Raw genomic sequence first — 25,551 nt, forward strand, 5'->3', positions numbered from 1 at the left:
GTTGGTTTCTGCTGACTTGTTGGGAGACACCTGCCCGCCCCTTCCCTGAACTTCTGACATTGATCCAGGGCAGCGGGCAACGGGTGCCCTGCCTGCACTGCCTCAGCTGGTGTCTTAAACTGATTTTGAAGACAATGTACCTACCAGGTGTCATTAAACAACTTTTGTAGATATAGACCTGGACAGCTCTCAAGTGAGCATTTAAGACCAGTGAATTGATAAACAGAAAAAAATGAAGACGACTGGAAATCGGTATTACACATTTTTAACAACAAGGTTTCCAGTGAAACCTTGAAAGTCAAATGTAAGGACTGAAAAACCCCCATCCCCCACTGGTCCTGAGGGGGAATACCCAGAAATCCACAAGCATTCCACCAGGGCAACCAAAGCTCTGTTTTTCTCATTCCAATAAAGGGGAGACAGTGCTACCTCATTCTAAAAAAGCTCCATCATGATTAATATATATGGTCTTTTAAAAATTAATTTCAAGATCAGTAACTTTCTGTAAGTTTACCAAGGGGTCAAGGTGGCTTCGGAGAAGGTTCCATGAAAAAAAATGAAACAATCCCAAATAAGTTTATTTTGTATCACAGAACAGCAACAGCAAATTAACACAGAATGAGGCATTTAACATTTCATAACATCTTCAAAAGTCCCATCAAATGGCATAACACACAAATTTAGTTAACACACTTTTGAAGAATCCTACATTGGACCAAGTTTGTGCACTTCCCTTGCAGACAGTGTAGAATTTTGGTGGTGGATGTAGGTGCTTGTGTTGAAGGTTCATAGTGTGCTTTCTTCCAAAGTGCAGAAGTTCAAGTTTGATTTTGGCCAACGATCATGGTACAGGGGAAAAGGAATCAAATTTAGCAGAGAAAACACTGTTAACTTTCTTAACCCAAATTAAGAATGAAAACTTTGTGAACTTACGAAGCAGTTTCGACACTGACTTCAAACAAACAAACAGCAGGCAATATTCTAGGTGGTTCTCATTCCACTCACCATATCTGTGCCAGTCATCACCAGCCTATGTCTGATTTTCCTGTATCTACAGACTTGCCTGAAGACAGACAGTAACAAAACCCTCTAACTTCTATAGGCATCCCATTGACATTTCTACTACAGAACAAACGTTAAGGTGTTTTTTGGAAAATGTAAAATTAAAGTGATGTCAGTTTCTGGAAGGCTGGGTTCACCTAAATTCTGAACACACCGTGGCACCCATTCTGGCATCATAGCCCCAGTGCGGGTGGAAATCACATCTGACAATGATGTGCTTCTTGTTCATTTTCTATTCCTGAGTTCAAAGAGGCATATAAGAATGATTTTCTTCAAAGTATAGCCAATCAGTCCTCTGCTTTCAACCAATAATATCCAGATGAAATGATAAATCATTATCTTAAACAAGGCACTGGCAACTTTCAATAGGAAATTAGACCATCTGCACTTACTAATCAGGCTCTTTCTTAGTGACATGTTAGGAGGATAGTTTGGATTTTCTGGAATCCAGATTTTGCTCTCCCAGCTTGTATTTATCTAAAATGGGGATCATTTTGAACTCTAATATTTGGGCCATTTTTGGCATTAAGTTGCCAAAAATCTGAGAAAGAACAGGATCGTGTTTGAACTGCTGGCCTCAGATTTCTGACTGATATGGAAGAGGTGGAATTTTATTGCCCATCCAACATGTTAGTTTAAGAAATACCATAGAGTGGTTTTCTATCTCAATTTTTCTCCCTTCTGGTCTTAAAGTATCTTTCACGAGTTACCGCCATCATGGCAACAAAGTAAAACATGTTTGCCTGAATGAGAATTGGTCATGAATCATGGGTAATAACCTTGATAGTTTTTTGGTTTTTTTTTTCTTTTCTATGGCAGAACTAATATGGTCTTTAGAAAATACTATATGAGACAGCTTTCACTAGGAACAGTACATTCATGTCAGGCTCTGATTTTGTTTTGTTTTGTTTTTATGAATTTATTTATTTATTTATTTTTGGCTGTGTAGGGTCTTCGTTTCTGTGCGAGGGCTTTCTCTAGTTGCTGCGAGCGGGGGCCACTCTACATCGCGGTGCACGGTCCTCTCACTATCGCGGCCTCTGTTGTTGCAGAGCACAGGCTCCAGACGCGCAGGCTCAGTAGTTGTGGCTCACGGGCCCAGTTGCTCCGTGGCATGTGGGATCTTCCCAGACCAGGGCTCGAACCCGTGTCCCCTGCATTGGCAGGCAGATTCTCAACCACTGTGCCACCAGGGAAGCCCTGATTTTGGTTTTGATGATGCTCTTAGACCCTTTGCAATATGAACTTACATTTTCAGAAGAGAACAGGTCGCCATTCCTAATGCTTCTGAAACATGTACCAAATTTGTGATGATGCAACTTATGATCATTAAACAAATCCCACTTTGAGCTATCTGCTACAAAAATATCTATAACACATCTTTAACATAAAACCATAAAAAAGAGTATGGAATAGTCATTTTAAAAATCCCTGCCAATAGTCCAACTTTACGTCTTGTTCGTTACTTTTCAATTTCCAAAAGAGAAAATAAGCAAGGATGAAAGCAATATATTTTCTTGTGTTTTATCAGGTTATCAAAATGGATAACCAGAATGCATTGGTTCTGTATTTATAGAGTCACAAAACATCTTTAAATCAACTAATATTAATGACTTCAATAGGAGAGAACGGCAGAAATAAATTCAACAATGGCCACTGGTCTCCAAATATTTTATCTTACATGGTAATACACTTGAAATATTTGGCATTCCCTTTTGTACATTTCTCAGGCCAAAATGAATGTTCTCCCACTTCACACCCATTGATCAGAATGGCTTTCTAGTGTCTGATAATAGTTAAGGATAGGTAATCAGAGGTAATCAATTTTGGTAATGTCATGTCAACATGAATCAGCAAGCCAACATAAATTACCATGACATGATAGAAACAGTAGAAGGAATAAATGTGCTGGGCATGGCCAATGAGATCGGTGTACTCCAATTTGCATCATCTTAAAAGATAAGAGCAGAGAGTTTGCATATGAGTAGATTTAAGATTAGTGTTTTAATTCCCTGCCTTCATGAACGAGGACGATTGGAGCTGTGGGATTTAAGCACAGCCCTGCCACATGGAGAGCAGCGGCTTGGAGTCAGACTCACTGCTTGGCATCCACTACTGCTACCCTACCCATTGCCTCTGGATAGATGTTCCAGAGTCACTTTTTGAAACAGAAAGACAGAATTAAATATAGTTACCCCAAAATGCCACACATAAGAAAACTCCACTGAAATATAAAAGACACCCTGGGGCTAAGGAAAGTTGATGCCGCAGGGCTAAGTCAATGCTGAAAGTGGTTTGACAGTGTTGGGGTAATGGACATGATTGATTCTAAAAGTGACGGAAATCTCATAAAGGGGCACTGGGATATTTGTAAATTCAGACTCTAAGGAGGCTGCACCTCCAATGTGCATTAAGGACGTGTTTACACAAAATGACTAGCTGAGTGTAGACATGATACATCTTTAAATAAAATCTCCTTTGATCTGCGGATACACAAACAGCATCCTTTCAGGTAGCCCCTGGGATTCCCCTGCTGAGACTTTGTCCATAACTTGGAAGGCATGTGACTCACGAACTCTACCAAAGATTCCAGTGGGAACTCTCACCACACAGGCTTTGATTCCTATGAATTTCACCCTTTTGCAAATACATAAGGAAATAGAGGCACCTTCGCCTGCACTCTGGGTAGTTGATCCCGGAAGATCCAGGGATCAGCCCACAGGGCTGTGCAAGCGGATCGTGGGTCCCCACCTGGGACCGTCCATGACATCTGGCTGGGAGGGACCAGGTTCCCTTCTTTTCAAGGTCACCTTCTCCCACATTCGCTTCCTTTCTCTTTGGCATCACTGGTGAGTCAATGGGGCCAGACCAAGGCTCACGCCATTCCCATGGGCTGACCCTTCCTGGGGACAGAGCCTTCTCCACGGCAGGGAGCCCTCACGTCCACTCACCCTTTACTCCTCTCAGTTCCTTTAAAATCTCTGCCCACGCTTGACACACACAGGGAACCCTCTTTTTTCCCAGTATTAATGCCGATTCTAGTCAGAATCTATAGGCTTAGTGAAATGTCTCTGAAGGAGCAGGGAAGCTCAGAACCTCCCATAAGTTTCCAGGGGCAGCAGCACAGAAACGTGCCTAAAGCAAGTCAGACAACTGGGTAAGGAAACACCCAAGTCAGGGGACGCTGGGTCTTTACGCAACAGAGGCTGATCCTGCGCCCCCAGAGCGCCTCAGAATTCATGGAGTCCATGTCATTCGGGGTGACAAAGCCCTCAGTGTCATCAAAGCCATCATCTTCAGAGCTATTTGGGGAAGGCCACCTGCTATGCAGCGAGCAGGGATTCTGTGGCACTGCAGGGTTGATATTAGACAGTGACTTGTCTAGTCTAGAGAAAGCACTGAGCACGGGGAATCACTTCCAAAGAACTTAAATGTGAGATTAAAGCTAGTTTCCTAATGAAAACCAGCCAAACTTCAATTGTATCCAGAAATAACCCTAGAAATTAAACTGTGATTAATGTCATTTGATGTTAGGCTCAGAGACATGCAATTTAAAAATATTAGTCTCTATCTGCACCGCTTGTACCAGAAAGAAAGGAAGGAAGGAAGGAAGGGAGGGAGGGAAAAGATAAAGAGAATGAAGAAGTCACACAGTAATTTAAAATGTGACAAGTGTTGCCAGGAATCCCAACCATCCCAGCCTAAGGAAGAGGTGCTTTATGAAGGTTCCAGCAGAAGTGGTAGGTACCAGTGTGAAAGCCCATCACATGGGGGCTTGATGAGGAGTACAGAGGGGAAGCATAGACACATAAGCAACAGCTCTACACTGACGGGAAAACAAAAGTTATTCCATAGATGCTTAAAATACGTGGATTATAGCTAAACCTAAACAAATTGATATCCTGTTAAGAAGGAGGGATGAAGGGAGGGAAGGAGGACGAGAGAGAGAGGAGAACAATTTTCTTTTGAATAGAGTGCCAGGGAACAAAAATGAGTGAACTTCTTTGCAGTGATAATTGTAAAGATTTATGTAATCAACAACACGAAAATTCTGTTGTAGGGAAGGGTGGTTTCCCTAGTCATTGCACAAGATTGATTAAAGACCAACTTTGATGTCATTTGGGAAGCATTTCCCATCAAGACCAGTGATGCTTTTTTGAAATATCAATATCCTCTTTCCTAGGGGAAAGGGAATGAACTTTTAAGCTTTGAAAATATTGCGGGGGAGGAATTAAAAAACCGGCTAAAATGTGCTACACAAATGAGGACATTTTTCTAATAGGAAAGTGATGAGACAGGTTGAAGCATCCAATGAAAATCGAACCCAAGGACAATTAGAAAACTATCTGGCTAAATTTCACTTCCTAAGTGTGGACTTTGCGTAGAAACAGAGCAATCTCATACAGCATACAAGGAGTACGGGAGATGTAGCATGAACTTCCCACTGGAAAGACCCGGAAAATCATTCATTTGAAATCTATCAGACCTCCCAGAGCCCAACTGCAATTTAGACTTTAATTTTAGTAGAGCCGTTTCTGAAAATTTGGGCATATAAGAATATTTTGAACTCACCAACATTCATTACTAAACATAGGATTTTTCAAATCTTTAAATTGGATAGGGTGAAAACCTAACCAACCTATGTAGGCTAAAAGTCTGTGTCCCTCAATGCCCACGCTGTAAGTTTTCTCAGATCTGAAGGTTCATTTATCAATAAGAACATGTTTTTATGTCCACCCAGGCCTTTATCACAACACCCTGAGGCATAAAATGAATAATTTCAATCTTGTTCTTACTTTCAATAATTATTCAACCAACTGCCATATGTTATGCATCAGTTTTTTGCGAGTAATTTATCCTGTTTTTTTTTTTTCTCCTGGGGACCCCTCTGAATAGTATCATAACACCCTGAAACGCTTATGAATGATCGAAGCTCAGAACCATGGGATCATTAAAAACCTTACTTGCAAACACCCTGACTTCTCAAGGTACTTCTTGAAATGCTGTTGCCCCCATGCAGGGAGAAGTGGGAATGGATGGATGGCAAAGCAGCACTGAGATAAAAAACAAGAGGCACCAGAGCTAAACATCTCCTCCTCACCTGAACTAGAGGCAGCAAATGACAGCTTGGTACTTGGGGAGCACTTCAATATGTACAGCCACAAGCTGCAGAAAGCCAGCTTTACACATCATTAATGCTCTTGGTAGGGGCGGATGGCCATACATTAGTTCTACCAGGGAGACGGAAAATAAAAAAGTTGCTTTTCATTAAATGTCAGGTTTTTCAATACTTTCTGTAATATGGAAAATAAAAAAAGCTGTTTTCAATTATATTTCAGTCCTTTCAATACTTTTCTCATTAGTATCATGAATGTTCAAGATTTTTCTTTGCAGAGAGAGGGGAGGTGTAGAGTCTGTTATCCAAATGCTAAACAAGTGGTTATTTTACAGAGTGGTTCTTTACGATGTTACTGTGGACCAGACAGGTGAGCTACCAGGCCGACGCGCGACAAGGAGCTCCCTGAAATGCCATGAAATCCACAAGTCAGAAGAAGGCGAGCTTCACAACAGCATGTAGAACACGTTCCCCCTTCATCGTGTCTGTACCTCTGTTCTTTACACTCACCTCCCCCAGGGACAATACAGTAACGGCAGCAAGACCAAGGGTAGAGCATCTCACACCTCATACCATCACCTTTGAAGATATAAGCCAGGTTGAATCCCTGGGCGTCCTCAGGCAAGAAGCATTCCAAGTCCAAACACACACGGTATCATCCAGATTGAGAAGATGGAGATCCATGGTGAGTCATCGTATGGCCACATTCAGATTCTTCATTTTATCAATACTATAAACCGTGTGGAGGTGGGGAAGCTCTCATATAAAGTGCCTATTTTCTTGAATTAAAACATCATGAAGATTTACGCTCAAGGTCAAGAAGATGTTCATATTTCTAAAGACCCCTTCCATTGTGGGTGGTACAGTTATGAAAAAGCTCAAGAAAACAACTGACTTGTTAGAAAAATGGACTGAACACAATAAAAGAAACCTGCACACCATGGCTCATTAAACAATGATCAAGAATTGTAGACCAGATTTTCACGATTAGATTTTTGTTGCTTTTAAGAATGTGTCTTTTTGGCAGCAATGGGACACTCGTGGCTTGAAATGCACTTGAGATGTATCCAAACTCCATCTCTGAAGTCTTGGAGACATGGGCAGTCAGGGAGCACAGGCCTTGAGGAGCTGGGGAAGTTACAGGAAGCCAAAAATAGAAGAACTCTTAGTACTCATCATAGTTATTGAGATCTGTAAAGTAGGCATTAGAATACGTCTTCCCAGTGAGATGCGGGTTGAAGTATTTGTTTCTTTCCTCTAAGATCAAGTTGTTTTTGTTAAATGCCTGTAAAAAATGAAATAGAAGATTTAGGAATATTCAGTAAGTAGTATTTCAGAGAGAGACTATAGTTAGGAGACAATTACAGTTGACCCTTGAACAACGCGAGTGTTAGGGGCGCCGACCCTCCTCGAAGTCGAAAACCAGAGTATAACTTATAGTCTTCCCTCCAGATCCATGGTTCCTCCATATCTGAGGTTCCCCTGTACCCGCAGTGCTGCATCCTGGATTCAACCAACCTCCGATCGTGTAGTACCGTAGTATTTTATACAGTAAGTCCCTACATACGAACCTTCAAGTTGCGAACTTTCAAAGATGCAAACATGCGTTCCCATGTCCAATCACGTAAGTTAGTTCACGTGTCTGGCGTACATTGTCACATGTGTGCATCCTCTACAAGTGGTTGTGCTTTTGTGTACTTTACTGTACAGTACTGTATAGAGTACAGTGGTACAACATCTTTATTTCTTGCCTGTTCACTTGATGCCAGCCCCTGGATGCCAGCTGTTGTACTGTACTACTGGACTTTTCAAGGTACTATACTGTAAGATTCAAGTGTTTACTTTTTGTGTTTTGTTTGTTTTTTATGTATTATTTGTGTGAAAAGTATTATAAACCTATTATAGTACAGTACTATATAGCCGATTGTGTTAGTTGGGTACCTAGGCTAACTTTGTTGGACTTATGAACAAATTGGACTTACGAAGCACTCTCAGAACAGAACTCGTTCGTATGTAGGGGACTTACTGTATTGAAAAAATCTGCATATAAGTAGACCCGCACAGTTCAGTATTGTTCAAGAGCCCACTGTATGTGGAATTCGAGCTCTCTCCTAAGGCTCCATTATTTTAAAATGTGTTTTCTCACTTCTCAGTTGCTTCCTCACATCATTTGCTGAGGACTTCCCTGGTAACTAGAATGAGGCTGGTAGGTTTTCAGACCAGACTACTTTTGAGCTTTACTCAGAAAGTCTACTTTTGAACTTTAGTCAGGAAGTTTCCAAGTGTTAGAAAACCCAAATCAAAATCTCCCGGAAACCTAAAACTCTAGTGATTTCAAATTCATAAACACTTTGAATATTACCACTTATAACTGAATAGGTGTTTAAGCAGCTTTTGGATTGTCATGGTACATTGGTAAGAGATTTTGAAGGAACATATTTAAATAAATGCATGAGATTCTTAATTTCTCTTCATTTTCTACACTTGTTGGAAGATGACTACCGCGGCCATTTCTGACACAGATGCTCTTCCTCATTAACAGTCATGAAAGTTACCCATACTTTTAAAGAGCTGAACTGTCCCAGAAAGAGGGTAACTTTTAAGAGGACCAAAATAAAGATGTGAGGTCGTAGGCACGCCCAAATGCCCAGGACTTGTCTGGGCAAGGAGTCAGAAGAAAGTTCTAGAAAGATTCATTAGAGACTAGGCAGCAGTACTTTGCCTTCAGAGCAGCAAGATTTCTGATGAAGTGCCTACTGGGTCTTCAGTGAGAACAGAAGACCAGCTAAATTATCTTCCGAGGCTTGAAGTAGTAGTCACCACAGATAAGCTGACGGGTCGGGATCACATTGAGAGGGGCCGCATTCTTGGGTCCTGGAGGTTTCTTCTTGAAGAGTCTTGCTCAGGGGAGCTCATGTTCCTCCTCACACTCTGGGAGCTTGGTTCTGAGAGGGTGTGTGGGGCGTTATTAATTCCTGGTGCTTCACTTCCTGGCTCTGTCATCTGATCAGTATAAGGTGCCAATGGACTCTGGATCCTGCTGTAAGTAGGGCCCATGAGTAAAAGTGAATTGGCTCCGTCTCTGTGCGTGTGGGTGCCTCATGGCGGGGGTGGGGAGGGCAAGTGTGAACACTGCAGCTCCCAGCACACAAGACCTTCCAACCAGTGGCAGTTGTAAGGGCTGAAGATATTCCGTACTCCCACATGGGAAGGAACTGAATTTCAAAGGAAACCATCATAGCAGAGAGAGGGCATCAAAATACTCCCTAAGAATATTAAGGGGAACCACCAACTTAACAGAAATATCAAAATTTAGGTAACTTAATGAAATATTGCCATTTGCAGCAATGTGGATGGACCTAGAGATTATCATACTGAGTGAAGTAAGTCAGACAAGACAAATATCATATGATATCACTTATATGTGGAATCTAAAAAATAATACAAATGAACTTATTTACAAAACAGAAATAGACTCACAGACATAGAAAACAAACTTACAGTTACCAAAGGGGAAAGGTGGGGGAGGGATAAATGAGGAGTATGGGATTAATAGATACACACCTTTATATATAAAATGAAAAGCAAGGATTTACTGTATAGCACAGGGAACTAGATTCAGTATCTTGTAATAACCTATAATGAAAAAGAGTCAGAAAAATATATGTATGTATAACTGAATCACTTTGCTGTACACCAGAAACTAACAGTATTGAAAATCAACTACACTGCAATGGAAGAAGAAAAGAGAAAAAAAAAACAAGAAAAAAATGAAGGTAACTTAGCTCATGAGAACTCCCTGCATTCATGTGGGTGGTAGGGAAGGTTGGGTGCAGTAACAAGAGCCTGTGATGTCTTTCCAGCCACATTCCTGACCTCTTGTGTAGACACAGTAAGAACAACAGCTCCTATTTGCTGGATGCTGGGCTTCATGTACCTTAGTCCATTTAAACCTCACAACAATGATACAGGAATACATAGTGTTAACCCATTTTAAAGGTTCAAAGAAGTAAGTAACTTGTACTCTGAACCAGGATGCAAAATGCCTCAAATAAAAACCGCTTTTATTTTGCCAGGCAGTGTTCAAGGCATTGTGTATAATTTACCTCACTTTATTCTCATTATCTCCAATTCACCAAGGAAAAAAATGGAGGCTCAGTTACTGTGAATACCTGTGAGAAGTCTACCTGGCTGGTAAGTGACTCATGAACCTAGATCTGTCAGGCTCACCCCTTTTCCACCTTTTCTTCCTTAGAACAAGAAGGACACTGGTCATTCACTCTAAATTTCTGGGTGAAACACTGGGTTATTAATCACCCACTCAGGAAATTTAACACAATGCATCACCTCCCCCCACCAATCGCACCAGCATCAACATTACACAGAATTGAAGAAACTTCATTAGGCTTCAAAGTTATTAGAAGACAGTCTTTATGATAATGTAACAATTGTTCCCAGGATGCCGTCCTGGGGGTTCCTGTAATGGATCTGTATATCTGATTGACCAATCCCAGTCCTCATTTCACTGCTCAGCATGTGCAGGTCCTCAGCATGGAGCGCTTCTCTTTGGTGGGACCGCTCTTTGGATGCTGAGGCACAGCAGAGGCAGATCTGGATGGTGACCAATCACTCGATAGTTTCCAGCATTTTATTTGTTGCCATTTCCATGTCCCATTTTTAACCTAATTCCCAATATGAGAAGCCACCTTTTCACAGGAACAGCAAAGCTTAAAAGGCACGTCAAAAAATGCTTGCTTGCTCCCTTTGTGGCTGTTGAGATGTCTGCCACGTGGTTGACAGGGTCTTGGTGCTCTGGCTGGGTGTCAGGCCTGAGCCTCAGAGGTGGGAGAGCCAAGTTCAGGACATTGGTCCACCAGAGACCTCCCGGCCCCATGTAATATCAATCAGTGAAAGCTCTCCCAGAGATCTTCATCGCAACGCTAAGACCCAGCTCCACTCAACGACCAGCAAGCTACAGTGCTGGACACCCTATGCCAAACAACTAGCAAGACAGGAACACAACACCACCCATTAGCAGAGGAGCTACCTAAAGTCATAATAAGTTCACAGACACCCCAAAACACACCACCGGATGCGGTCCTGCCCACCAGAAAGACAAGATCCAGCCTCATCCACCAGAACACAGGCACCAGTCCCCTTGATCAGGAAGCCTACACAAGCCGCTGAACCAACCTCACCCACTAGGGGCAGACACCAAAAACAACGGGAACTATGAACCTGCAGCCTGCGAAAAGGAGACCCCAAACACAGTAAGTTAAACAAAATGAGAATACAGAGAAATATGCAGCAGATGAAGGAGCAAGGTAAAAACCCACCACACCAAACAAATGAAGAGGAAGTAGGCAGTCTACCTGAAAAAGAATTCAGAATAATGATAGTAAAGATGATCCAAAATCGTGGAAATAAAACGGAGAAAATAGAAGAAACATTTAACAAGGACCTAGAAGAGCTAAAAAGCAAACAAACAATAATGAACAGCACAATAAATGAAATTAAAAATTCTCTAGAAGGAATCAATAGAAGAATAACCGAGGCAGAAGAACGGATAAGTGACCTGGAAGATAAAATAGTGTAAATAACTACCACAGAGCAGAATAAAGAAAAAAGAATGAAAAGAATTGAGGACCATCTCAGAGACCTCTGGGACAACATTAAACACACAAACATTCGAATTATAGGGGTCCCAGAAGACGAAGAGAAAAAGAAAGGGACTGAGAAAATATTTGAAGAGATTATAGTTGAAAACTTCCCTAATATGAGAAAGGAAATAGTCAATCAAGTCCAGGAAGCACCCAAGGAGAAACATGCTAAGACACATACTAATCAAAGTATCAAAATTAAATACAAAGAAAAAATATTAAAAAGCAGCAAGGGAAAAGTAACAAGTAACATACAAGGGAATCCCCATAAGGTTAACAGCTGATCTTTCAGCAGAAACTCTGCAAGCCAGAAGGGAATGGCAGGACATATTTAAAGTGATGAAAGGGAAAAACCTACAACCAAGATTACTCTACCCAGCAAGGATCTCATTCAGATTCAACAGAGAAATTAAAATCTTTACAGACAAGCAAAAGCTAAGAGAATTCAGCACCACCAAGCCAGCTTTACAACAAATGCTAAAGGAACTTCTCTAGGCAGGAAACACAAGAGAAGGAAAAGACCTACAAAAACAAACCCAAAACAATTAAGAAAATGGTAATAGGAACATACATATCGATAACTACCTTAAATGTAAATGGATTGAATGCCCCAACCAAAAGACATAGACTGGCTGAATGGATACAAAAACAAGGCCTATAAGACACTGATGAAAGACATTCAAGATGATACAAACAGATGGAAAGTTATACCATGTTCTTGGATTGGAAGAATCAACATTGTGAAAATGACTCTACTACCCAAAGCAATCTACAGATTCAATGCAATCCCTATCAAACTACCACTGGCATTTTTCACAGAACTAGAACAAAAAATTTCACAATTTGTATGGAAACACAAAAGACCCCGAATAGTCAAAGCAATCTTGAGAAAGAAAAACGGACCTGGAGGAAACAGACTCCCTGATTTCAGACTATACTACAAAGCTACAGTAATCAAGCCAGTATGGTACTGGCACAAAATCAGAAATATAGATCAATGGAACAGGATAGAAAGCCCAGAGATAAACTCATGCACATATGGTCACCTTATCTTTGATGAAGGAGGCAAGAATATATAATGGAGAAAAGACAGCCTCTTCAATAAGTGGTGCTGGGAACACTGGACAACTACATGTAAAAGAATGAAATTAGAACACTCCCTAACACCATACACAAAAATAAACTCAAAATGGATTAAAGACCTAAATGTAAGGCCAGACACTATAAAACTCTTAGGGGGAAAACATAGGCAGGACACTCTATGACATAAATCACAGCAGGATCCTTTTTGACCCACCTCCTAGAGAAATGGAAATAAAAATAAACAAATGGGACCTCCTGAAACATAAAAGCTTTTGCACAGCAAAGGAAACCATAAACAAGATGAAAAGACAACCCTCAGAATGGGAGAAAATATTTGCAAATGAAGCAACTGACAAAGGATTAATCTCCAAAATATGCAAGCAGCTCATGCAGCTCCATATCAAAAAACCAAACAACCCAATCCAAAAATGGGCAGAAGACATAAATAGACATTTCTCCAAAGAAGATGTACAGATTGCCAACAAACACATGAAAGGATGCTTAACATCACTAATCACTAGAGAAATGCAAATCAAAGCTACATTGAGGTATCACCCCACACCAGTCAGAATGGCCATCATCAAAAAATCTACAAACAATAAATGCTGGAGAGGGTATGAAGAAAAGGGAACCCTCTTGCACTGTTGGTGGGAATGTAAATTGATACAGCCACTATGGAGAACAGTATGGGGGGGTCCTTACAAGACTAAAAATAGAACTACCATATGACCCAGCAATCCCACTACTGGGCATATGCCCTGAGAAAACCATAATTCAAAAAGAGTCATGTACCACAGTGTTCATTACAGCTCTATATACAATAGCCAGGACATGGAAGCAACCTAAGTGTCCATTGACAGATGAATGGATAAAGAAGATGTGGCACGTATATACAATGGAATATTACTCAGCCATAAAAGGAAACAAAACTGAGTTATTTGTTGTGAGTTGGATGGACCTAGAGACTGTCATACAGAGTGAAGTAAGTCACAAAGAGAAAAACAAATACCATATGCTAACACATATATATGGAATCTAAAAAAAAAAAAGGTACTGAAGAACCTAGTGGTAAGGCACGAATAAAGACGCAGACGTAGAGAACGGACTTGAGGACATGGGGAGGGGGAAGGGTAAGCTGGGATGAAGTGAGAGAGTGGCATGGACATATATACACTACCAAATGTAAAGTAGATAGCTAGTGGGAAGCAGCTGCATAGCACAGGGAGATTAGCTCGGTGCTTTGTGACCACCTAGAGGGGTGAGATAGGGAGGGTGGGAGAGAGACGCAAGAGGGAGGAGATATGGGGATATATGTATACATATAGCTGATTCACTTTGTTATACAGCAGAAACTAACACACCATTGTAAAGCAATTATATCCCAATAAAGATGTTAACAATAAATAAATAAATAAATAACTAAGGCAGGTCATCCAAAGAATTTGAAGAATAGATACATGTATATGTATAACTGAATCACTTTGCTGTACACCTGAAACTAACACAATGCTGTTCATCAACTATGCTTCAATATAAAATAAAAATAAAAAATAATAAGAGGAGCCACTTACCTTGTCCCCCACCCTGTCACCTATGCCACCACCACGGAGCTTTGCCGTCAGGGTCCACCTGCCGTCTTTGCACACCTGGCTGCAGCGGAGGCTGCTGTTCTCTTACCTTGATGGCCTCCACCGAGTCATACTTGTCCAGTTTGTTGATGTGGCTAGTTATGCTGGTGTTGAGAGGGGCGGGCGCAACGGGGTGGATGACGGTGGCATCGTGGGACTGCTGCTGGTACCGCTGGCAGTAGGTGTAGACAAGCAGCGTAAGAAGGCAGCCCAGGATGGAGCTGCTGAGCCCCACGGCAATCATGTGGAACAAGTTGAACTCTGGGAAGACAACATCAGAAGTGAGGCCACCCTGGAAAAGGATGCGCTCCTCCCCAGCTCAGTGGGCTCAGAGGAAAAGAGAAGGACCCAGTGGAAAACTCCACACTCCTCCTAAGAGTCAGGAAATCATAGGGCCTTCCTTTGAAATGTCGTGGCCGCCAAGACACTTCTCTGCAGCGAGCTCAGTGTAGTTTAAGTCAACGCTCTTATGGATTATAGACACTATATAATATGGTGATCTTTTAAAGGTCACCCAGTACGCTAGCAGAGACACTTTTTTCTTTAAAGGCTTGTAAGAGACCGTTCTTCTGTTTCAAGTGCAGCATGATCTGTGGTCTGGGGGGTTTCCAGGGAACATGCTTTCCATTTTCCTGAACAGGCTGAGTCCCTGCTTGCAGCCTGGCTGTGTCCCGGGAACAAAGCAAGGATGTATCTAGTGCTTCCAATTCACTGCTCACCTGCAAGCCCGACTATTTCCCCCTCCTTTATCATTTCATTTTATTTAAAAATGTGTTCCGATTCTATCGTTCTTATGTTTTCCATTACATTTTTTGGAATATGAAGATACACATACTGTATAACATTTGATTGCATGAAAAAAAAAGTGCAAAAGGATATACAAGAATAAATCTTGTTTTCTTTCTGAGAGGGAACCAGTGTCACCACCTTCTCCTGTGCTCTTCCAGAGACACTCTGCGCACTTGCATGCTGTGTGTGCCTGTTGTAAATATTATCCTGGGTACCATTTTTTCACTCACATTGTATTTTGGAGACCTTATAAAGAAAATGGCTTACTCCAAAGAAACAAAGGATTTGTGTCAAAGGAATATGATCTATTAATCGTCATGAAATGACCCTCTTTTTTTACAGTGTTTTTTCTATCTAATAGCATCTTTAAGTTATTTTCTTTGAGTTATAAATACACAGTGTTGACAAAACGAGCTGACATGGACTTATGTCTCTAAGACAGGATTGGTTTGAGTGACATCAAGGTAGCTTAACCAAGAACTGCTTAATCTCTGACAAAGAGCAACAAAAGAAAAAAAGATATTCACTGTGTGTTGGTAAAATACCTTACAATCAAAATTTTAAGCCTTTCAGGGAATAAAGACGACATCTGAGCCATGACCATGAAGCTGAGATTATTGAAAATCAGGTAAAGCAAAACAGGACCTCAACTTTTCTATGCTGTGTTGGCACCGTATAGCTAACCAGTTGCCTAAGGGCTCTTGGCCCTATGTCTCCACTGCACATCCTGGGGATCTGGCTTTTCTCCCAAGGTGTCCCCTCCATGCACCACCAGAGGGCTGAGTGACACCCTTGCTCTCCCTGCACCCAAACGGGACCACTGAAGATGCCTGCTGGGCACCCCTGTGGATGCCGGGTGAGACCGCTGGGCCACGTGGGGAGGTCCCCGGGGCTCTCGGGGAGAGAAGACCCGTGAGCTTGTCTACCACACCCAGGTTCTGGGATGTTTTCTCCTTAAACACCTGGGCTCCTCCCGAGGACTCTCTGAGCTGTCCTCGCCTCACCTGGGATCCACAGCACAGGTGGAGCGTCCTTCATCCCTCTCTAAACCCTCTAAGCTTCTCCCTTTAAGCTGTGCCCCTTTGCTGTTCCTGGACACTGTGTTTCAGGGCCCTGGGCGCTGGGAGATAGATTCGCTCCAGGGGGCGGATGAACACCGCGTGGAGAGGCAGCCTCGTCCTCTGTGCTCTGCGAACCGTCACCAACGTACTCCACCCACGCTGAGCCTCCAAACAGGTGACTCCTGACACGCGCCTCAGGTGTCTTCCGCACCTGGAGCTGGATAATCCAGGAGGACGTTACTAGAGCATTCCACAGATAACACCCACTCCCTGACATCCACCTCGATTTTTCACTTCTTGATTATCCTGTCACTGGTTTAACCAAGTGAAAGGAATCGCTAAATCTTTGGCTGTTCCTGATTTTGTGTGAAGACTCTAGGGCTGAACTTGGGACAGCTGGACAAAGTATCCAGGGGCCGTTCTACCAGCAACCGCTAGAAGCTTCTACTCTAACCCTGAAGCTGCCCTCAAGATAAGCAAGAGTGATTTCATACCTGTTGTCATCTCTCGATACTTTAGCCATTTGGACCCCCCAGGGTCAATGCAGCATATGGATAAAAGTACTTCTGCTGCACTGATAAAATAATATATAGAAGATGTATGACTCTCTCCCTATGCAGGTACTTTGTTATTAGTCAAATGAATCATTCCTGCAGGTGCCTGGGGAAGGCTGGGGCCAGCTGACAATTTTATGATGAGTCTTTGTGTCTCATGCAACTAAAAATAGCTAAGTTGGAACATTTCAATAGGCCTACATTTTTTCTGCATAAGAGAAAAATCGAGCCTATGAAATCTCTTGAATCTGCTTAGCGTGGCTCTTTGCTTTGAATACAATGCTTTTTGCTGTTGATTTTGGTCAGTAAAGCTAGAATAGAGACCAACTACCCAGTCGATTCAACTGGCTGATTTTCTGTGCAAAGTTTGATTCTTTTCAACAAACTGAAAAAAAGCATCCCCAAACTTCCTTGCTAGGTGATTGTTTTTACCTCTCAGCCCCACAATTAGCCCCATCTGACCTCTTACCCACCTACGCTGCTGTGTCAATGTCAGCAGCCTAAGAGCTAAACGATTGGTTCTGAATATTATAGAGTAATTAAAGTTTCTATGATTGAATCAATAGCACCTCAAGGCTTGATTTGGTGCAGCCTTCGGTACAGCTGGTTCAAACACGCAGAAGCTGCATTTTAGGATGCAACGAGCCTTCAGCATCACGTTCTCCTGGGTGCTCAAGGCCTTGGCAGGACTCCCGTACCTTAACCCTGAGAAGGCTGGCCGAGGAAAGTGGTTTTTGAACTTGTGTTAGGCCTGGAGGGCCAGTCAAGCTGGCTGCCCCCAGGTTCTGCCTTGACCTCCCTCAGGACAGGAACACTCTCTACAAGCTCTGCTCCCGTGGCGACCCCGGGTGTTGTCCAAGAGTGTCGCCTGGCCAGGGCTGCTGTGGCTGCATACCCCAGATACCCTCCTCTGGGACCCTCGGCACCAGGACCCTTTTCCCGTGGTGCTCCGGGCTTGGATCCGAAGCCGGCTGCCTGGATCCGAAGCCGGCTTCACTTCGACTGTTTGTGTGGACCTCATCTCTCTGACCCTCATGATCCCTATTTATAAAATACAGATAAAAAGGCGTGGCTGCTATTCCTTCTCTACAATTCCCCAAATGAAAATTTCTCTGAAAACTCACTTTTCATCACTCACCTGGCAGCGAAGCCTGACCTGACCTGATCGTTTGCTGCAGAACCAGGAGAAGCATTGATTAGCAGCTTCACTTCACCCACATTTCACGGCAACGTCATTAAAGAGGTTGGTTACGGAGTGCGACCCCCAGACCTCGGGGTGTCATACCTTATATGACCCGTATTACCCATCTATAATCTGAAGAATGCTGACTTCCAAACCCTGCTCTACCTCCAAGCGTTTTACGTAAAGAACAGTGGGCTGCGGCACCCACGCGAACGCTCTTTGTGAGGATGAAACAGGATACCTCTATGGTGTCTGGCACACAGTGACTGCTGACCTAAAAATACTACAGCTATAATTCTGTTTATGTGAACCAGTCAACATTCATCTTGCAGCTGGATCCCCAAGTAGTGGCTCACTGAACTGACGCAGTCAGACACCAGACACTGCCCTTCTCAGGCACAGGGCTCTCTTGGGATATGACTCTTGGTTCCAGAGGGGCTGGGGCTGTTTGAGTCTCCACTTTAAGCTCAACACCCCTCACAAAACTGACACAGAGTGGGTGCTCAGGAAAGATGATTGAACAAATGGAGTAACAGATGGCTGACTAAACAGATAGAGCGTAACAGATAGCAGATTCTTAATCAGTGTAGTCAATAACTAAGTACATTCCTAAAACACACCAATGAAAATCCAGATTCCTTCTGAGTGTGAGAGACCAAAGCCCGTTGGGCTGAGCTGCCTGGGGCTTCCCGCTGGAATGGATTATGTTAGAAATGGTTAGGAAGAGTCATCAGCTACACACATGAAGATGCTGGACTTGTGTGTGGTTTTTGGCTCTGACACCAAAGGTGGACCAGGGCTAGGCTCTGATCAATGGACAGCCGGCCCCTCCCACCCAAACAGGCTAGAACTAGATGGGAAAGTCCACAAGCATTATGGATTTGACCCAGAGAATGTGATTTCCGTCATTCAGGGTTGCAGGAAGTTAGAAAAATATCTCTGGAGCTATAGGTATAGCCTTTTGCCCATAATAAAATTCTGACATTTTATCATTTCAGCAGTTTGGAGATTTGAGGCTGGCTTCCATGGATTTGCAATCTAAATATAAAGAAAATGGTTGAATTCTGTTTTACTCATAGGAAATCTAACTGTAGCTAATACCGAGATCACTGGGCCATAAAGCTTATGTCCACTAGACTCACCTGAAGGGCTTATTAAGCCACAGAGTGCTGGTCCCCTCTCAGGGAGGTTCTGACTCTGTAGATGGTGGTGCAGCCTGAGAATCTGCATTTCTATCAAGTTCCCAGGTGATACTGATGATGCTGGTCTAAGGACCCCCTGAGAACCACAGATCCAGATGTCAAATATGGACTCCTTAGCATTTCTACTGCCAAAATATATAAGGTGTTTGGATTCAGGAGTTTCTCCAGTTTTGTTTTATTTTTTTCTTGGCCAGTAGCAGAAACATCATATGAAACATATGGGAAGAGAAATGACTGGAAAATACCTGAAATTAATTAAAAAAAAGAACTTACCTCCACACCTTTTCTCTTCTACGCTGCTGGATCTTGCCACAGATACTTCTGGAGAAACAAAGTTTAATCACAATGTATAAAGGGTGTAGGGAAAGGAAGATCACATTAATGATTCATTTATGAAATGTCTAATGATTTTGAGTTTTATGCGAGTCAGCTTCCAAAAGCCTGATTAATTGTTTTTAAAAACATCTTTCTTTCTTTCTTTTTTTTTTTAACCAACCGGAGATGTATTTGGTCAAGATCACCTTGATTGGAAAGGAGTGAGATTCATTATTACAAAAAGAAAATGCTATGGTCCCTTGGGTTGAAACCAGGGCACTAGTTTCAAAATAAGGCTGGCATATGTGCTGATTTTCTGTTACAATGTATTCTGCCAGCTGTGGAACCCCACAGTGTTTGCCTGTAGTATTCCTGCCTCAGATTTTTTGTCTCATCAAAGTCAGTGTTGTCACGTTCCCTGGGGAGGGGGACCACTCCACCAGAGCTCAAAGGAAATTGCCAAAACAAATAATCTTCCTACTCGGAGCCCATTCATGACCTCTGCCATGCCCCATGTGAAACTGACAAGTAGGATGCCAATAAAAGGAGAGATCCACCTAAATGTTTAACCCCAAGGATAAACACCATTTCAAGAGTCCAGAAACACTATTCTCTCCTGTATTGATTTCTCATTCGATAACAAGAATTAAAAATATGTCTATGGTTGAAAAGGAAACAACAATAAACACTCTTGCAGTTCTAGACCACAGAAGATTGAGGTGACTTTTGAGGCTGAAGCTGATAGTTTTTTCTAAAATAATATCTTTCCTTTAGTGAAGGAAAACAAGGCATTCCCTGCTATTACCGTGTAAGAGGTTACTCTCTGCTTTTGGTCCACATCAGAGCGCTAAGGCACACGGTGGGCATATATGAAATGATTTGTAAGTATCTAGCCCGTGCCTACAGTGAGCCTGTGATGGGTGACTAGCTATCACTAATAACTAAACATCGATTTCACATGGAAAAGCCTGTAGTCAAAGGGCCAAGCCAACCTCTTCTCCAAGACGAGAGCAAGGACAGCCTTCCATTTTCCCAAATAAACTAAGGCTGCATGAAGAGAATGGCCCTCTTTTTCCTGTGCAAACACATATGCACAACTTTGCCAAAGCATTTAACTTAATATTAAAGTAACCAAAGAACCTATTTTCATTTTTTGAACAAACTATTCTGACTGTGTTATAGGCAATAAATTGTAGAAGACATTGTGCTTAAAAAAACCTTAAAACTCATGGCCTAAATTCAAGTCTACAGACGCAGTTATCTACAAATGTATAATCGCCTTGAAACCATAAGAGTTGATTGAATCATCTCTGTTTTAGCAAACAGGACCTCACAGAACAGATAAAACTCCCACCTACGAATCACTGGCTCTCAAAGTATTGGAAATGATTTTGTTCGCACTAATAAGCATCTCCCCCTCTTACCTGGGAGGAAATTGGAATCAAAAACACAGGGCCGGCTCTCCGTGGTGTTTCCGGAACACTGGCTGCCCACGGGGAACAGAAGAATGCATTGGCGGATGCGGACCTGGACTCCAGACACATCACACTCCGACCAGTCTGACCACTCCGACCAGCTCTCTGCAGCGGCCAGAAGACAGGAGATGCGGCAACAAGACCCACTAAGATCCATCAACCTGGAAGTTGGGTCAGCTTATGTACATTAAGGTTTCATATGATGTTTATAGTGGGTCTGTGTATAAATAAGATGGACTCGTATCTTATGACCAGTCCAGTAAATAAAATACAAAGGAGCAAGAATAAAAGAACTCATATACCTTTGATTAGAAATAATGTGCTTAAAATACATTTTCTAAAACTCACATTATTTTAATGCTCTAAATTAACTGTATTAGACACTCCATAAGCTAATGCATGAAGCCTGGCTGTGCGTGGCCCTTCCTTGGTGGCGGAGAGATCATCAATGCAGACCCCATTCCTACGGGGTCATGCTCAAATCCTTCTCCAGAAAATTTCTACAGGCCTCAGTGTTCAAGCAAGAGAAATGACAGTGTGTTAATGAGAAAGTCCTGGTTGCAAAAGGGGTTCAAGCTACTACAAATACTTTCTTTCCAGTTGTGAAAACAACTTTGCAGGGTCGGTACGCCAAAGGCAGGCTGTACTCGTGGTAGAATTCACTCTATCCCTTGTTTACTATCACTGAAGCACATAGGATCCACACACAAGTCGTCAAGGCCAAAAGATGAACTAGCTAAAGTCACTTTACCCCAAAAAGGAAGATTCGCTAAGATGTGTTAAATTCACCCAGACCTACAGATGTGTGAAAAGAGAGAGTTAATACTCATTTTATGTAAGGAGGTTAAAAAAATGAACTCTCAATATTATTTATGAAATATTAATAATGTAAAATAATGTTTTTCTATGCAGCTTGGTTTTTTCCTCTTTTTAAATTAAATTGGGCAACCAAACTTGTGTTTTGATCCATTGTAAAGGGTATAATTTTTCCTTAGAAATGTGCAAAGTGCCAGTTTTGGGGATGACTGAGAATCTGGTTTCTAGGCACTTTTCAATATACATGGAACCTTCAAGGAAAGTCTGCAGGAGCTAGTTAAAAACGTGTGTGTGTGTGTGTTTCAAAGTCGAAGTTAGACTCAGAAGAGATTGTCTCATTTTCATTCCAAGTGGTCCCTACATGGCAGAAAATGAAGCTAATTCTTGGATGGGTGGGCTCCTGCAGGGCATCCACTGAGCACACGGGCCAGCTGGCCTCGGAGCCTGGAACCCCCATGCCCACAGTCCTGGGGGGATTCCTGTGAAGCCACTTCACAAGGGCTCTCCTGCTTCCCCACCTTGATTCTCAGCAACAAAACATCAGCTCCCATTACCAGCTTAAATATTTTAAGAATGCTTGGTTATCACCGGTTTCTGTAACTAGTTCTGCAACTACAGCGTGGTGAGAATGATTCCATTGCAGAACAATGTATCATGAGGTCACTTCACCGGCAATAGTGCAGCATTGATGTGTCCCCCTCTTTTGGTCTTATCGTGATGTGGTTTCATCATTTCACCATTTGTATATCAGGAAAAGGGTGAGTCTGCCCTGCTGTCTGCACGGGCCTGGCCGGGGTGCTTACCGGGGCAGGGCTGCGTGTTGCAGAGAGCCTCTTCTGTGTGCAGGCCCAGGCAGATGTCGCCTCCATAGGCGGGGGCTGGGTTTGTGCACGAGCGGGTCCTCATGTAATGTCCACCTCCACAGGTCGCTGAGCACTTTGACCAGGAGGACCAGCAAGACCACACGCCATCCACTGGGAAGGGACACAAAGTCACACCGCTTCTGAAATCCACATCTGACCCACGTGATGTGGCTACAGAGAGAGTCTGCGCTGTGCGAACGCGCTGTGCGCGCCACTGACCATCACAGGAGGGGATCCAGGATCTTCCACCTGGCTTTTCACATTCCCCCGTACGCTTCTTCAGTTCCTCCTATTCTTTCAGGAAATGGTTCTAAGCATGTAAAATGCAAGCACGAGGATGACCAAGGAGTGCACGTGCATCTGTAGTACAAAACCCAGTCCCTGGGAAAGACCATGAACCCCGTCTGTGGTTGTTCAGGTGAAGCCCCAGCTAGCGCGACCTCTGCCAGCCGCCCAGGACAGAACCAGTGTCTTATCCTCCTTTTGTGTCACTTGCAGTTTACAGAACAAACTGTGGACTCAAAGATTTCATGGACAGAGAGGCAAGGAGTGTTCTTAGCAGGTGCTTAACTGATGTCATCCACGGAACACACACCTATCCAAATTCACTTTGATTCAAAAGGTCTCCCCTCCATGAGATTCTCACTCACTGTTCCTTCTTCCTCGCACTTACTGTTTTCATAAGAAAGAAGAAATAAATTATCTTATTGAATTGGAATATGACTTAGGAACAAAGAAACATCTGCTGTCCTTTGTCGGCCAAGGTCTGGAATCAGTTCTGAATCAAACACGAATTGGGAAAAAGGAGTGATGGAGAAAGACCAAGCTATTGCTCAATGTTGGGAATAAATTATGTCGGTGAAAGTACTAGTTAGACCAAACCACAGAAGAAAAAGGATCATTTCAACATGGGCTCAACTTTCAAAGCTTACTGCAAGTTTTGATCCACATTAGAATTGGAGATCAAATTTTTCATTGATTAATTTAAGAGGTATTTTTATATTTCTCAGGTCTTCGATTTATTTTCAAACTTAATCATAATGAGAAAACTTGTTTTTAAAGAAAATACACCACTCCTTTGTAACTGTTTCTTGTGGACCCAAGAGGACAAAAAAGGAGTAAATGCATAGGGAGGAAAGAGTCCTAAATGAAGTAAAAATAGCCTATAACTGGCCGGGCTGCTCAGCATCCAAAGCCCCGAGCTCTTCCAACCCCTCCGTGTTGAGTTGCATCCTGGCCTGTGTTAGGAATTTTCTAGGAGGTGGGAGAGAGAATTGACATTTGCCCCACTCAACCCCCTGAACTCATGCATTCCCAAGTGGAAAGTGAGGAGGGTCACTTTGAATATTTTCACAACCCTCTATGGAATCTTGGCTTTCAAAAAGAAGATGAGGACAGAGCTATTTCAAGACACTAAGGTTACGCGTACATGATACTGCCTTGACCATCAAATCAATGAAAATAAAAACAGCCACTAGATCATGTTAATGGGATGTCTCGGACGTGGGCCTGAGCCTTGCACCCGAAGGCCAGGGCAGAAACCGAGCATCTGGAGAGTCTGTAGATTCAGCCGACGGCAGCATGGACCTGCGTCTGGAGCCTGGGAAGGCGGAGTGGATGGAGGGATCCTGACTTTCCCATGTGGTTTTCCCTCCCCCACTTTACAGGATGGATCCTCATCTAATCATGTTGCCCCAGGGGTCCGCTCTCAGCCCCCCGGGGAGGAGCCCTTCCACTCTCCAGGCTGGGGCTGTGGGAAAGACATGTCTCTGTGACCTTTCCCAGCCCCTCGGCATCGCTTGGCCAGGAAAGCTGGGTAGTTTGGAGGGAAGCATCTCCTGAGGCTGGAGAAACAGAGACAGCCGAGGAGGAGTGGGGCAGCTGGAGGAGCAGGGACGTTACTGAGTGACCCAGCTACAAAGCTGGGAACTGTATTTTCAGTTCAATGTACATGTTGATTCATCCATCCATCCATCCATCCATCCATCCATCCATCCATCTATCCATCTATCCATCCATCTAATAGATGCTCACTAAGTACTGCTACAAGCCAGTTCCTTGCTTAGGGAACTCAGAAAGTTGTTTGTACCAACTGAAAAAGATGCTCTATTTGCAGCGGTCTGTGCCTTTAAAACCAAGGTACACAGTATTTGGAATGACCCCTCATGCCCCACCCCTGCTTGTCTATATGGACAAACCCCATCTGTCCCTCAAGACCCAGCCCAGGGGCAGCCTGCTCAGTAGGGCTGCCATGATTCCAGATCCATGGGTCCCCAGCTGACGTAGCCACTGCATCTTGTCATCAACCCAACCATACTGGGTTGACATTATTCACAGGATGCTTCCTCACTAAACTCTTAAGTTCCTTTCTGACCTGGACCAGGTCACTGTGTCTTTCTTCACTCAGTGAATAGTGCACAGCGGGCGATCCAAAAATGTCTGCTGAAAAACTGAATGAATAAAGAAAGGAAGATCAAGTAAGCAACTGCTTATTTTCTCATCATTCAATAACCATCACTGAGAGCTATTTCGAGTGTGTGCCAGGCCCATGCTGGGAGCTGAGGGCACTGCTGTGAGTGAGATGGTCCTGCCCTCCATGGGTGGCCACTCTGACAAAGTCAAAAGGCAGGATGCACAGCCAGAGGCCAGCACTCAGGATGGCCGTGAGGCATCGGGTTAAATTAAAGATCCTCTGACTGTGGGAAGGTCAGGGGGAAGCGATCAAGGTGACAGAGCTGCACTCA

The 25,551-nt window shown here is 43.1% G+C and overlaps 1 protein-coding gene across 1 annotated transcript in view; it reads right to left on the reverse strand.

Annotated features, from left to right (window-relative positions):
* Positions 1 to 7,343: 7,343 nt before the first annotated feature.
* SEMA5A (semaphorin 5A) overlaps positions 7,344 to 25,551 on the reverse strand; it is a 492,176-nt gene continuing 473,968 nt past the window's right edge. Inside the window, exons 19-23 of the mRNA XM_068531877.1 lie at positions 22,748 to 22,918; positions 21,078 to 21,233; positions 19,612 to 19,659; positions 14,599 to 14,810; positions 7,344 to 7,463 (exon numbers count right to left, since the gene is read on the reverse strand). Of these exons, the coding sequence (XP_068387978.1) occupies positions 7,344 to 7,463; positions 14,599 to 14,810; positions 19,612 to 19,659; positions 21,078 to 21,233; positions 22,748 to 22,918 (707 nt within the window). The remainder of the gene's footprint in view (positions 7,464 to 14,598; positions 14,811 to 19,611; positions 19,660 to 21,077; positions 21,234 to 22,747; positions 22,919 to 25,551) is intronic.

Source organism: Eschrichtius robustus, chromosome 2 (assembly GCF_028021215.1).
Source record: "Eschrichtius robustus isolate mEscRob2 chromosome 2, mEscRob2.pri, whole genome shotgun sequence".
Classification (NCBI taxonomy): domain Eukaryota; kingdom Metazoa; phylum Chordata; class Mammalia; order Artiodactyla; family Eschrichtiidae; genus Eschrichtius; species Eschrichtius robustus.